Genomic DNA, 13,223 nt, shown 5'->3' with positions numbered 1-13,223 from the left:
TTATCATGACCGATATCAACGCAAGCACTTTTATTCTGAGTACCGTCATATATGTTGTATATTGTATATTATGATGCAATATACAATATACATCTTGTATCTTGATATAATATCACCCTTACTGGACAGTTAGATTGACCAGACTACATGCTCACTTAAATTTGAGACCCCTGCTCTACACTGACTGTACCACACTGTAATATGAATGTCAATTCTAATTCCTGTCCCAAACTTTCAAGTCAATCCATCCAATTGTTGAGGTTTGTTTTACTCACAAGGACACCAGCTATGGCATTATCTCAGAACTAATCATGTAATGACACCCACTTTTGTGCTAATCCATCCAGCAGATGTTTTATGTGATGATGTATAAAACGTTGTCCTGCTGCTGACACTAGTCAGGAAAAATAAATGAGAAGCATTCGTTCCTTGGCGGACACATTTAGCGTTTGCATAAATATTATAGTATTAGCTAAAATGGAGTAGAAGCTGAAATACTGATACTGCAGTCATGTTTCCCTCAGCATTTTCTTCTGTATGAGCAGTAAGACCATTGCGGGGTACTGGAAACCTGATTATACAAGTTGAATATATTAAATTTAATTTGAAATTTCTCTGCAGTAGTGGTCAGGGAAGATATCGGGTGTGGGCACAATGAAATGTAACCCATGTCATTTGGTAGCTGCATGGTATGTGATAATTATCACTTCACCTCAGCTGGAATCCAACCCAGACCAGGCTGACACTGACTCATCCTTGCTCGAGTAAAAGTGTCCAATGAAAAAGCAGTCATAAATCATGCTGTGTTCTATTTTATTGTTTCTCTAAGCTTTGAGCACAGTCATAGTGTTACATGAAACCACGGCTAGCACCTATGACCTTTTTCATTATCCATCACATTCACTCCTAATCTTCTGAGTCCAGGAAGGTGACATCACACGCACACAGCTCTAGCTGTGCCAAGATCATTAAAATAAATGTGCTCTTTTTAGCAGCATGAAATGCAAGCTATATATCTGCAGTTGAGGCAACATGCATTAGATTCTTTTAAAGGTTGGTCTCTGTATTTTTAGCCTTGGTGAGTTTATAATTTTGACCTGTTTGGAACAAGACAAAGAGATAAGAATGAAGGTATTTGGTACCTCCCAACCAGAATGTTATTTCTGGCATTGTGAAAGGGCTCTAAGAATAATTTACTGATGCTTTCACGTGAAAATAAAACCAGGAAAAAAATAATAAAAAGATTAAACAGATATTGTAGGAATCAAATCCAAATTCTGTTTTTGTGGGGTAAAAGCTGTGGATGGTGAGTGGCTGTGTAACCTTGTTGTTAATTTGATTTGGATTTTTTGGCAAAACAAAAACATTTCCTCCCAGGATGCTTGTGAATTTCAGTGAAGAATCGAGAACAGCAGATGGGCATGATCATGACTCGCATAACAATGGTCGGAATGAGAAACTTGAAAATATGCCCAATAATTAGGCATATACCTACATGAGTCAGTCAATGGAAACAGTAACCACAGCAAATTTGGTCACAGCAAATTTGGGGAATTACAATGAAGTCTTTCTATTTCTAATATTATACAAATTCCATATCATAATAAAAATATTTGGAAACGGCACATATATCACAATATCGCACAGTATCTGCCTTCTTTTTTACTGTCCAACATCATTTTTCTTAAGCACTACAGAGCAAACCCTCTGTGCTATAATGGGGGGAAAAAAATCATCTCACACAGTCCAGTGTACAGTGTTTGTGAAATCAAATCATGATTCGAAAATGTTCCGCACATCTCAGCCCCATCATGTCTCGTTTCTACCTTGAATTGAGATGTAGAAGCCTGCAGCAGTATACATTTAAGGCACATTTCATTCCTGTTGTGAGAGAAGGTAGCAATGGGCTTGAATGATAAAATTGTGTTGTCAAGGTAACAGGTTGTTCTGAAGATTGCAAATATGTCGTATTGGGGATGCTGCTATACAATATTTCTTCCCGCAGCCTCGATTCGTGCTCTGTGTTTCCCTTCCTCAAAGGCGTGCAGGTAACTGCAGCTGTAATGTGGTTTGCATTCATAATTCACAGATATTTAATAGCCAGTCTATCTCTATCAATATGATTAAAATTACACACTGCAAATCTCATTTGCAAAACCAAATCATAGCTGTTGGATACCTTGAGGTGGCAGAGTGATTTCTTTTAAATGATGAATGTGGGGAAAGGGTGGAGACTGCTAGAGAACAGAGATACACAGAGGCACCCTTTAACATGGCTCCTGATGTAACCATGGATACCTCTATTTCATGGATGGAGTAATTTTAGCTGGAGTGGAACCTGAAGGACACATATCACTGTTTCTGCAGTGCACATTATATATTATCACTTCTTAAATATTAGGTTACAATTGCCCTCACCACATCTCACCAGTATCATATTCATACTCTTTACGCAGTATATATACTCCGAGGAAACCACTTACATGGTGTGTTTTGTTTGCAGAAACCATGGTGCTGTTCTCAGAAGCCAAGCAGGTGTTAATACTCCATTAGATGACCATACCATTCAATTCAAGTATGACCGTGTAATCCATTGTTTTTGCAAAGTATATGTCAGTGAACAAAGAATATTCTTTTTGGGGAAAATTGCAGAACCAATGTGAGGAAGAGAAGAATCTAAAATAAACAGTTTTGAGGTCCAAAAACTAGAGCTTGCTTTCAAAGTGGATGTGATTGCAAGTAGCAGCAGCTACAAACTTATGCATAGTTCATTGACGTGTTGCCATTGCATAAATGAATCCTATTCCTGTGTGGTGAGAGTGTGGGATAGTAGTGCGGAGACTTTCTGTTGCACAGAGAAGTGCCTGCACTGTCAAGGCAACCAGGATAGTACAGACCATAGGGGATTAAAAGGAGATGTAGCTGTGATAAAAACAGAGCAGCACTGAGATGAGCTCACCCAGTTCCTCAAAGTCAAGAAACAAGAGAGTCGATTGTCACGGTGTCACAGAGTCAGAACTGTAGCCAGGAAAAGAACATGTTTTTGCCAAATGCTGTCATAAATCTATGGGCAAAAAAAAAAAAAGAAATCATTGGAAATCGACAGTAGGAAATGTTACCTTTTCCTCTTACTGAATTTGAATGGGAGAATAATTTAATTTGATTTTAATTGCTACAGCATGCACTGTATGATGGTTTAGTTGGAAGGCTTGTTGCTCTGTAATGTAAAGCAGATTGTTCCTGTGTGTTTGGTATTATCGTGTGGTTAAATAAAGATCTGTCAGCCTTTGTTTAATAGAAATATTCCATCATATAAAAATACAGACAGTGCTGTTCAGCTGTGATCAACATGTAGTGCAGAGGGTTTAACATCTGGTACTATTAGTCATGAAATAAAATATAGGTAATATTTAGAACATTTTGGACATATTTACATTCACTAAAATGGTTTATTTGCATTGTCAATGCAGAGGATGCCTTCTTTGCTAAAGATCAACTCAGGCAAGTGCTCTTTGTTTCCACCTGCTGGATTAATTCAGCACTGACACTACGCACAGCTGTCACACTTTCTTTGGCTCGCCTCGGATGGTGTCATACCATTTCAGCAAAAGATTTTAATAAACAAGTAGTCTCCGTCAGGACAGAGAGATCGGAAACACAGTCTGCATTGCACGCCTTGAGAACCACATGACTGACATGACAGTCAGCCTTATGAATACACCAGGCTCTTCTTCATCTGCACAGACAAAAGCATTTTTCTTAACATTGTCTTGATCCCTGAACAACGGAAGAAAAAAGTTCCTCTAACAGTTTTGCTCACTGAGTCTGAGGTAATTGCTGCTTATGTGATCCAATTACCAGAGAAAAGGATTCTGTCAAAATAAATGACAACACAATTTTCTCTCCCTTCTCATTAAGCTGTGTTCAAATATTCATTGTGGTGTCATCAATTTGAAACTTAGCCCATGTCCACTGGCAAATTTCCTGAGGGAACGCCGGGCTTCTTATTAGTGCTCCACTTATGCATCTCTTAAGAAATCTTTAGCTTTCAAAGTAAAGCTAAATGGTTACGGCATTACTTTGCATAAAATGCACTGCAGAGGAGCTAATGAAGCTATGGATCAGTCACCGATCACAACAACACAAACAGACATATACAACTATCTATCATACACAACAAATAAATTAAACACAGCATCTAACCAATAAACTCAAACTGTAAGACCCCCTTGGGTGCTTGTAGTAGTCGTTGAGGTTGTCCTGTTAAATGCAGATCAGAGGTATTATTTGAGATTAGCTTTCAGTGATGGTTAGGCTGGTTAAAAGTGACGACTGTAATACAAGAGCAGAACACACTACAAACAAAACAAAATCAATATGTGCCAAAGCTTGAGTCTACTCGGTTTGGTATCAGATGCCGTTTGGCCGTGGGCGGGGTCGGCATAGCACGGCCACAAGTAACTGGGGACCTTCTAAACAGCTTAACCTGACATGAAAAAGCTTAACGCAGATTAATGTCTGAAAACAGTGATCAATCATCACCAATCAATCAGTTTCCTCATGGACACCTATAGCCATGCCCACTCTCACCTATCCAGAAATTGAAACGGAAACCCAATATTATAGAAGCTGTCTGCATCAAGCTTTTTCCTCTCCATTGGCACTCATTATAGAGAAAAGGCTTAACATAGCTTAATGTTCCAAAGATCCACAGAATGTAGACAGCATCCATAATATTGTGGCTTTGATATTTGGAGAGGTGAAAGTAGACATGACTAGAGATGTCCAAGAGAAATTTGGTAATGTTTGATCGCAGTTTTCGGACATCTACATTAAGCATTTTCACGTTAAGCGTTTTAAAATGTCCCAGAAACTGCCATGATTTATACATGACACACAAACTAGTGGTGAGCAAAGCAGTTCTTTTTGGTGTACTGAATTATTAGAATCAGTTTATTAAAAATACACTGTCTGACACAGTCAGTGAATTTAAATATGGCTTTGCAGGCACTAAATACATCAGACTACTGCAGATCAGTCTTTTGAACTGATCAGGTACTACTATCCCTAATGGAAAAGAAAAAAACCAAACAGAGTAGAGCCGAGCCAAGTGGTGCTACATCTGTATCATGGAAAAGTGCCAAAAGAGCGTACCAGTGATGCAAGCATGGACTAAAATAGCCAGTGGCAAAATATGAATGCAGAAGCTGGTGATTGACCACAGAGGCAGAAGATTTTCACCTGATATAAATGTGGTTTTGGGGTTTATTTACAATTATGTACACTTAACATGTACAGTACATACATACACTTAACATGGATGTAATGTAAACAGTTACATGTTCAACAACAATAATAATAAAAGGCTGTAAAATAAAAAACACAGCAGTTTAAATGAGTTGTGCACACACATTTACATTGTGAAGGCGCTCTCATACTGCAGTATGATTTTGTAGGTATTCGCACCATGGATGTATTATCTATAATTCACATAGTGGGGAGAACTGAGCTTTCTTCCTCTTACGTCACTTCCTCTGTGCAGCGTCAGTCGGGGCGTGTTGTTGACGGACAGCCTCCCACTGCAGTTTGTGCCAACTATAGTTCAGTGGAACTTGCGCAAGCTCCCCCACCTAACTTCTCTGTGTGCTGCTGACCCAAGGTAAATACTAATGTCAGATGTTCAGACTCATAACGCATCGTTTCCTGTAAACTCGGTGTAGGATTATATGGTTGTTTACGTGAGTAATTTCCGAGTGATGCTGACTTTGAGATAGCATTATCTAGCCGTGTCAGTTAGCTTAGCTAACGCTAAAATTATTAGGTTTTTTTTTTTTAACCTAGCCTACATGCTAACACAAGTACGCCCCTCCTTAAACCCCACTGCTAAGAGTTTGCTCGGCTTAGAATATGTGACACACGTAAACATGGTTACATGACGTAGGGTAATAATTCTGACATTAGCTTTGCCGTATGTGGAGTTCCTTCCTCAAGTTAGCTTCCCCATGGTTTAACGCAAATGTGTGTCAAGTGGGCATTTTAATCTTCATATAAAGACGGAATACCTTTTCCGTAGTCTTTGTGTATCGTGTATATTTCCTAAACAGGAAACATTGTCAGACAGGCGAGTGGGTGTGGCTGTGGCTGTCTAGCAACTGTGCCTGAGTTATTAAAGGAAATCTCGAGGCATGTCATTGCTTGATATGTAAAAAGTTTAGCCTGCTGCTGCAGCAAATATAACAGTTAACAGGTTACCATGGCATAAACCTAACTGACACTCATAATGAATGGCAAACTCTTTCCGCATTGTACCTCGATCTTTGTTTATATTATGTATTTTTTGTGTGTACGCAAATAGTTTTTGATCACAATGTAACCTACTAGTGAATTAAAGGTAAACTATTTGACACATTTGTGTTTTTCAACAGCCAATGGTGATTTTTTTAGAAAAATGTTACATGCACATTTATTTTCTATATATCAAGTTAATAATAAATGCTACTATACATTAGGCTGGAGACATTCAAACAAAACATACACCAATGTGTTTAGCCTTTGGTGAATCCTTTAATCTGGGTGTGGAGAACCAGATGAAGGCTTGAGCCCAAGAATAAAGGTCTAACCTTTTTGGATTGGTCCCTCCCTGCAGTTCAGAAAATGAGTGTGATTTTATGGAGTATGTTTTAAAAATGTTCACTGGGCTGGGGTTTGTGGTACAAAGGTTTCCCCTGACTTGTATTGCATTTTGCTTTCACAGTTGGTACAAAATGTTTTTGGCCAAAAAGTTACTCGGTGGCCTCATTGATGTTGTAAGGTAAAAAATTTGTTCAAAGTGCACTCTTAGACCAAAAATCTGGTTAGTGGTTTTAAACTTGTCATTTCACCTTTCTTGTCTTTGTAGCAACAACATTGACCAGTTTGTGCCATCTGACCCTGTGAGTTGTGAACATTATATTACCAGATTCATCTGCTCTTGACTGTATTGCTAATTCTCAATGATTACAGATGTTAAAAATAAAAATTGTGATCCTTCTGCCCATCAGCCTCCACCACGTAGGCCACTTGCATTTGCAGAGCAGCATGAGAGTGATGAGGAGAAACAGTTCCGCAGAGTCTTCCAGCAACTTGCTGGAGATGTGAGTGATGCATCCGCCTGTACTGCTCTGTCAATTTCTGGTGTTTTTCTATTTACTCTCGTTCTCTAAAGTCGGGGAGAAAGTCATTCTAGACTTGGTATTAACTGTCCCACGAATGCTCCTATATCACCAACAGTGATGCATCATGTCTGCACAGCTTACTGCAAGTGTTAGAATGTTTATACTATTTACTTGCTGCAGGACATGGAGGTGAGCCCAGCTGAACTGATGAACATCCTGAATAGAATCATTTCAAAGCGTAAGACATATTTTCATTTTTCAATTTTGGAGTCTTGCTCTCACATATTCTACTTATGTACTGTGCAAAAGTCTTCAGCCACCATTAGATTTATTGTTTTAGCCATGTTAGTCTTACTTACACTTGAGCAATAGCACAACCCTGGCTCTGTTAAACCTGGAGTGGAACCTTAATTCATGTTTTAATGTTATTAATCTGTGTTTGTCCAATGATTTCATGTCAATAATTATCTGCTGTGCAAAAGGTCTATCCCACCAGGTTTATTCAAGACATGCATGATCATTACATACACATGTTGAATGAGTTAAACTTTCAGTCACATCATTCCAATCCAAATGCCAATGATCACAAAATTTGACAGGCACAGAAACAACAAATTTGGTGGTGCCCTGAGAATTGTGCATGATTCTGTATATATGTGTATGGATTTAATTTATTTTTTATTTTATTTTTTTTATTACTTTTTTTCAGATGGTGATCTAAAGACGGATGGCTTCAGCATTGAGTCTTGCAGAAGCATGGTGGCAGTCATGGATGTATCCTCCTTGTCATTTTGAAAGCTTTGTGTGTTGTGTAAATGATAGACAGTGTGTAGCCGACATTACAGTGGAAATTCATAGAAAAGGCATTTGGCTATGAAAGGAGCTATGTTGACTCACCACATTCCATTACACCCAGAGCTCATTAAAGCAAAGAACATGCATTGAAACCTTCTGCCATAATTTGTCCAGCAAGAAAGGTGTAACATTTAACATTTTCATTTTGTCCTGTAGTTCTGGATTGTCAGGTTTAATGACCTTGATGGTTGTGAGCGTTATATAGTCAATAGATGTTAAGAGCTCCTCTGGTACAATGCTGTAAAATAATAATACACCTTATTTATTATAGCACCTTTCACAACACGTGTTTACAAAGTGTTTTGAAAGAGGGAACACGAAACAAACACAAAATACAGAACACTACAGAGAAAGGAAACATACAACAGGAAGTAGACAACAACAAACAAAAAGTGACAAAGCAATAAAACACAAAATGTCACATCAAGGCAATTCTGCTAAATTAATTTTGTTTTTATCTAAAAGATTACAAAAGTTTAAACTGCTAAACCATCGATCATACTATTTGAATGTAAATTGGTTTTCATGGGATTATACTGTTGAGTTGGAAAAATGAAAACAAAATTAATAGCATATTATAGATTAGAAAGCAGTTTAATTGGGAGTTATGCACTTCTCATAAATAGCTCAGTGCAGAGTTCCTGCAGTGAGCTATGTAGCACATAAGGAAGACATGAAATACACCCTGGGCAAACAGAGTGTGCACACAACTATGGCTGTTTGTTGACACTCGAGTTAAATGAGGAGACTGTCCTTAGCGCCGTTTCAGAGTGACAGTACTGGCAAACTGGGCTTCCATGAGTTCAAACACATCTGGAACAATATAAAGAAATGGCAGGCAAGTAAAGCAAACCCATTTGAATGTTTTTTAACCGTGGTGTCTTGTTGTACAGTTGCATTCCTATGGTGAGTGCTAATTGCTGTTTGTAACGGTGAATACAGACAAAGCTGCATTGTGATGTTTTTTGAATCAGCTGCTAACACTGCCACACTTGATATAAACATACTTCTGCACACTGTCTTTTCTGCAGCTAGCTGATGTACAGTATTATTAAAGTGGTTTCATTTAGAAACAGATAATCTAATTTCCTCTCAGATGATGGATTTGGGTCTTGAAGTTTTAGCTTAGCAGTGTGAGAAAATCAGAAAACTGTCAACAGCATATTATTTTTAAATAGATTAATTCAATGAAAGCACCTCAGATGTGGGTAATGTTTTAAATTATTTTGTTGTTATTTTTTATTAAGGGTGTGTACAAGTCCTATGACACCGATGGCTCTGGTGTCATTGGTGCAGATGAGTTGCCCAACGCTTTCAGAGCTGCTGGTGAGTTTCTTCTATTTATTTGTTATTTAATTTTTGCACAGGTGTGGAAAAGATGCTGCTAAAACAAACTCCACCCCAGGGCTTCACCAATAAATAGATTATTATTGTTTTGCTTAATTATTCCACAACATTTTCAATAATTGATTAATTGGTTTGACTTTTTTTTTCCAGCTTCCCGAATGGTAACATTTTCCAGTTTCTTTGTGGATGTCATCATTTTTAAATGAATGAAACACTGATTGAATCTAATCGAATACCCACAGATTATTGGCAACCGATTACCTTACAGATAAATCACTTGTGAAAATAAACATTTATTGCTGCCTGATTTCTCTCATAGATGCATTAGCTGAAAACCTTTCTTCAATTTTTTTAATTGTTGATTAGTCATCTATTAGTTGTTTTCTTCCACAAAAATATTCTGTTGACTGTAGTACAGGAGGAAAAAAATGTTATTACAATTAGGAAGCTCATATCACAGAACTTGTTCATTTTGTTATAAAAATGAAAAAGAAATCCCACTCATCAGTTATCAGAACGATTTGTAAATAATTTAGTGAGTGATTAATAATCCATAAAGTGTTGCAGCCCTACATTGAATACAGAGAATCAAAGATGATATTGATTTGAACAATTGTTTCATAAGCCGGGAAATTACATTAGTCTTATCAAATGTGGAATGAATGATGTCCCTTCGGATTTCTCGTCTGCAAACACTTTGGAAAGCAACTGAATGGTTTTAAACTTTACTGTTACATCACCAGCTGCTGGGTAAAGGGTTGATTTGAATATCATTCCAGTAGTTTGAATGTATTTATGTAAAGAGGAGCGTGGTCATAATCCCATCTTCAATGTGCATATATCAGTCTTTCTATAAATACTCAGTAACAGTAGAGTGACAATGGTTTCTTGTGTCTATCTGCTCTTTAGGCTTCCCTCTCAATGACCAGCTGTTCAACATGATAATTCGCAGATACAGTGATGAGGAAGGCAACATGGATTTCGATAACTACATTGGCTGCCTTGTGAGGCTGGATGCCATGTGCCGTAAGTTTCAAAGACTGCTCGTAAAATGTATAGATAATTTGGGCCTTATCTGTGTGACAACAGTGACTTGTAATTTAATCACATGAACTAAAGATGTAGTGGGCTCAATATCTGTTCTGATTCAGGTGCCTTCAAAACCCTGGATAAGGATAACAATGGGACCATTAAAGTCAATGTTCAGGAGGTAAATTTGTCTATTTCATGGTTTTTACTGGAATTCACATTTAATAAAAAGAATTGTTTATAAAAATTGGAAGAGTGACCATTACCTAAAAGTCATTTTCTTTACTCTTGTGTCTTTTCAGTGGCTTCAGTTGACCATGTACTCTTGAGTACAGACGATGTTACTCCTGCTTGTTTTTGGAACCACTTTGTTTGTCTGTGCATTACAAAATGTTTTTCTCATTTAACCCTTTGATGTCCTGTGTTACTCTGTGAATCACTGATGCATGCAGGCTTATTTAGACTTAGATTCAGAATATTAAGGCCATGCAAGAGTATGGCAGATCCTTCATTTTTCTGCAATACTCACCACACAACCTGGATGAGTGTGTAGCCAACTTGACTTAGGTTTACAAAGATGTTAGTATGTTTCATTACCTGGTCAGCTTCTTTGGCATCTGATTTTGACCTGCTGTTTTCCCTCAGGTCAGAATAATATGAGAAGAGACAGGCCAACATCCAGATGCTGAATGGCATTGATAGCTTGATAATGTGAAAGCAGAAAGCTCTCATTGTTTTGTGGCTGGTACTGGTTTCACAAAGATACAGTCAACAGGTTAAATTGATGAATTTAGCAATGCTGGACACAAGGAACATACACACCCTTTTCTCAACTCTGTCTGCTACTGAACTAAACCTGAACTACACGAGGCAGTGGGCACACCTTTTCTCACAGAGCAGACGTTGAAGGTGAAGGTGTGTTTCACTAGGTCTGTTTTCCCCTCCAACATAGCTGCCACCTAGTCACTGTATTTGGATCATTCTTTTTTTATTATGGGTCTACATAATCTAATATTGACTGCATGATTGACATTTCCATGTTCTGTTGGGTTTTTTCTCCCGTTGGGCTTGGGCAGTGTTCACCTTTAGCATTTATATCCTTCTCCTGCTTCTAATAATTTCCGGCAGGCTGTACACTTGAGGTGCAAGTTGTGCTAAATGTTTTCAACAGCGAAAAATCCCCTATTTTTCACTCAAAATAACTCCATACAGCAACTCTGTCTTTGTGAAACCAAGTCTAACCCTGATAAGAGATCATTCACTAAAATGGGAGGAAAGTGCATACATTTATTTGCACCAAAGCCAGTTGCAAGCACATAATAATTGGTACAATCCGTTATTCTGCATCAGTTCCACTAACCCAAACCTCTATGATACAGCTACAAAAAGCAACAAATAAATCCTTAAAATTTACTTTTAATGTGACCTTATGTTAAAGGTAATTCGTTAATGTACCGTATATATTCAATACATGCAATTCTATTATCATCTCTGTAATGTATATTAACATCCTTGGAGATATGTTGGCTTATATTTTGTTGTGGAGTATTGATACTGGTGGTGAAACCTTATGTCAGCTTATTAACTGATCACTTTTTGTCATATACTTACTCCACATACCTGCATCAGAGATGATGCCAGCACAGTGTGTGAATTGATCATATATTACTGATGTGTGTGCCACTAATGCATGTAGCCAATAGAAATGAATTGTGAAAGAGTTTTAACCATGCAGTTACAGCCGCCGCCGTCATTTATCTGTTACTGAAATTGTTTGCTAAAATTACCTGTGCCATATTTGAAATAAATGGTATATTAATTTTAGCATCACATGGCTGTTTTCTTTCTTTAACTTAAAGACGGAATGGATGATATTTGTATGTAATGAGGGGTGACCATCCTTTTTGAGATTGAGAGAATAATATTGTATTGTAGAATATAAAATAATATAAATTCTGAATTGTATGCATTCAGAAACACATCATTATTATTATTTCAATGCTTACTCCTAACAATTATCACATATTTTATCAATATCTGAGTGATATTTTACTAAGTGATTTTATGATAATATGCTTGTAAATTGTACAACATGCAGTTACACTATGAAAACCAAACATGGACTTTTTAGTTTTTTTGTTTTTTTAACACTTTTTCAAAGTCCTAAAATAATCAATATTATCTCAGTCCTCAGTATCAGCTTTATAGCAGTGCTACTTTTTACTTTTGTCATTTCCATTAGTAAAACTGTGTGGGCAGCCAAACTTGAAAATAAATAAAAAATGATAAGGCACATGTGTGTCTGCAGCACATGGAAAGATACAGATGTGTGTTAATATGCATCCTTCAAAAGATTGATTCTCACTGTCTTAATTGGGACAGATTGACCATAATAATGCTTTTAGTGTCTGTTTGCTCAGCAGAGGTGGAAATTAATACATTATATGTATTCATGATGCTGTAACTGTGTAGTTTTTGTGTAATTGTATGTGTAAAGTAGGTTGTAAAATATTTAATTTCTATTAAGTATGTTTTGTTTGAAGTGATGCATTTTGCAACATTTTAAAGCACAGCTATTGCCGTGTTCTTCAGACACTGGTATGGAGAAATCAGATTAAGATGGAGCAAGAGATAAGGTGACTCCTATTATTATTTAATTATATTTTGTGTGTGATTTATTTCATTTTATATGCAGTGCGGTCACAATTCCTCAGCTCCACTCCGATCACATACCCTGGTAAGTTCAGTAGATCAGTATTTCTTCCAAGTACCACCAGGGGAAGCTTGCGTACCACTCTTAGTAAGTGAACCACAGTTTGAGAACCATGACTCTACGCA

At 37.3% G+C, this 13,223-nt stretch overlaps 1 protein-coding gene across 2 annotated transcripts; it reads left to right on the top strand.

Annotated features, from left to right (window-relative positions):
- The first annotated feature begins 5,555 nt into the window (after nucleotides 1–5,555).
- capns1a (calpain, small subunit 1 a) lies at nucleotides 5,556–12,209 on the top strand. Of its 2 annotated transcripts, none has more exons than XM_044042830.1 (11): nucleotides 5,556–5,659; nucleotides 6,755–6,811; nucleotides 6,899–6,932; nucleotides 7,041–7,133; nucleotides 7,335–7,392; nucleotides 7,864–7,928; nucleotides 8,779–8,847; nucleotides 9,257–9,335; nucleotides 10,266–10,382; nucleotides 10,508–10,566; nucleotides 10,688–12,209. In XM_044042830.1, the coding sequence occupies exons 2-11, from the start codon at nucleotides 6,765–6,767 to the stop codon at nucleotides 10,712–10,714; spliced, it is 648 nt and encodes a 215-aa protein (XP_043898765.1). In that variant the 5' UTR covers nucleotides 5,556–5,659; nucleotides 6,755–6,764; the 3' UTR covers nucleotides 10,715–12,209. The 2 variants fall into 2 exon arrangements, with proteins under 2 accessions (XP_043898765.1, XP_043898766.1); XM_044042831.1 differs by lacking the exon at nucleotides 5,556–5,659 and adding an exon at nucleotides 5,680–5,738.
- Nucleotides 12,210–13,223: the final 1,014 nt, after the last annotated feature.

Source organism: Solea senegalensis, linkage group LG13 (genome assembly GCF_019176455.1).
Source record: "Solea senegalensis isolate Sse05_10M linkage group LG13, IFAPA_SoseM_1, whole genome shotgun sequence".
NCBI classification, from domain to species: Eukaryota; Metazoa; Chordata; class Actinopteri; order Pleuronectiformes; family Soleidae; genus Solea; species Solea senegalensis.
Note: the sequence above shows the minus strand (reverse complement) of the source record. Positions and strands in the feature narration are given on the sequence as shown.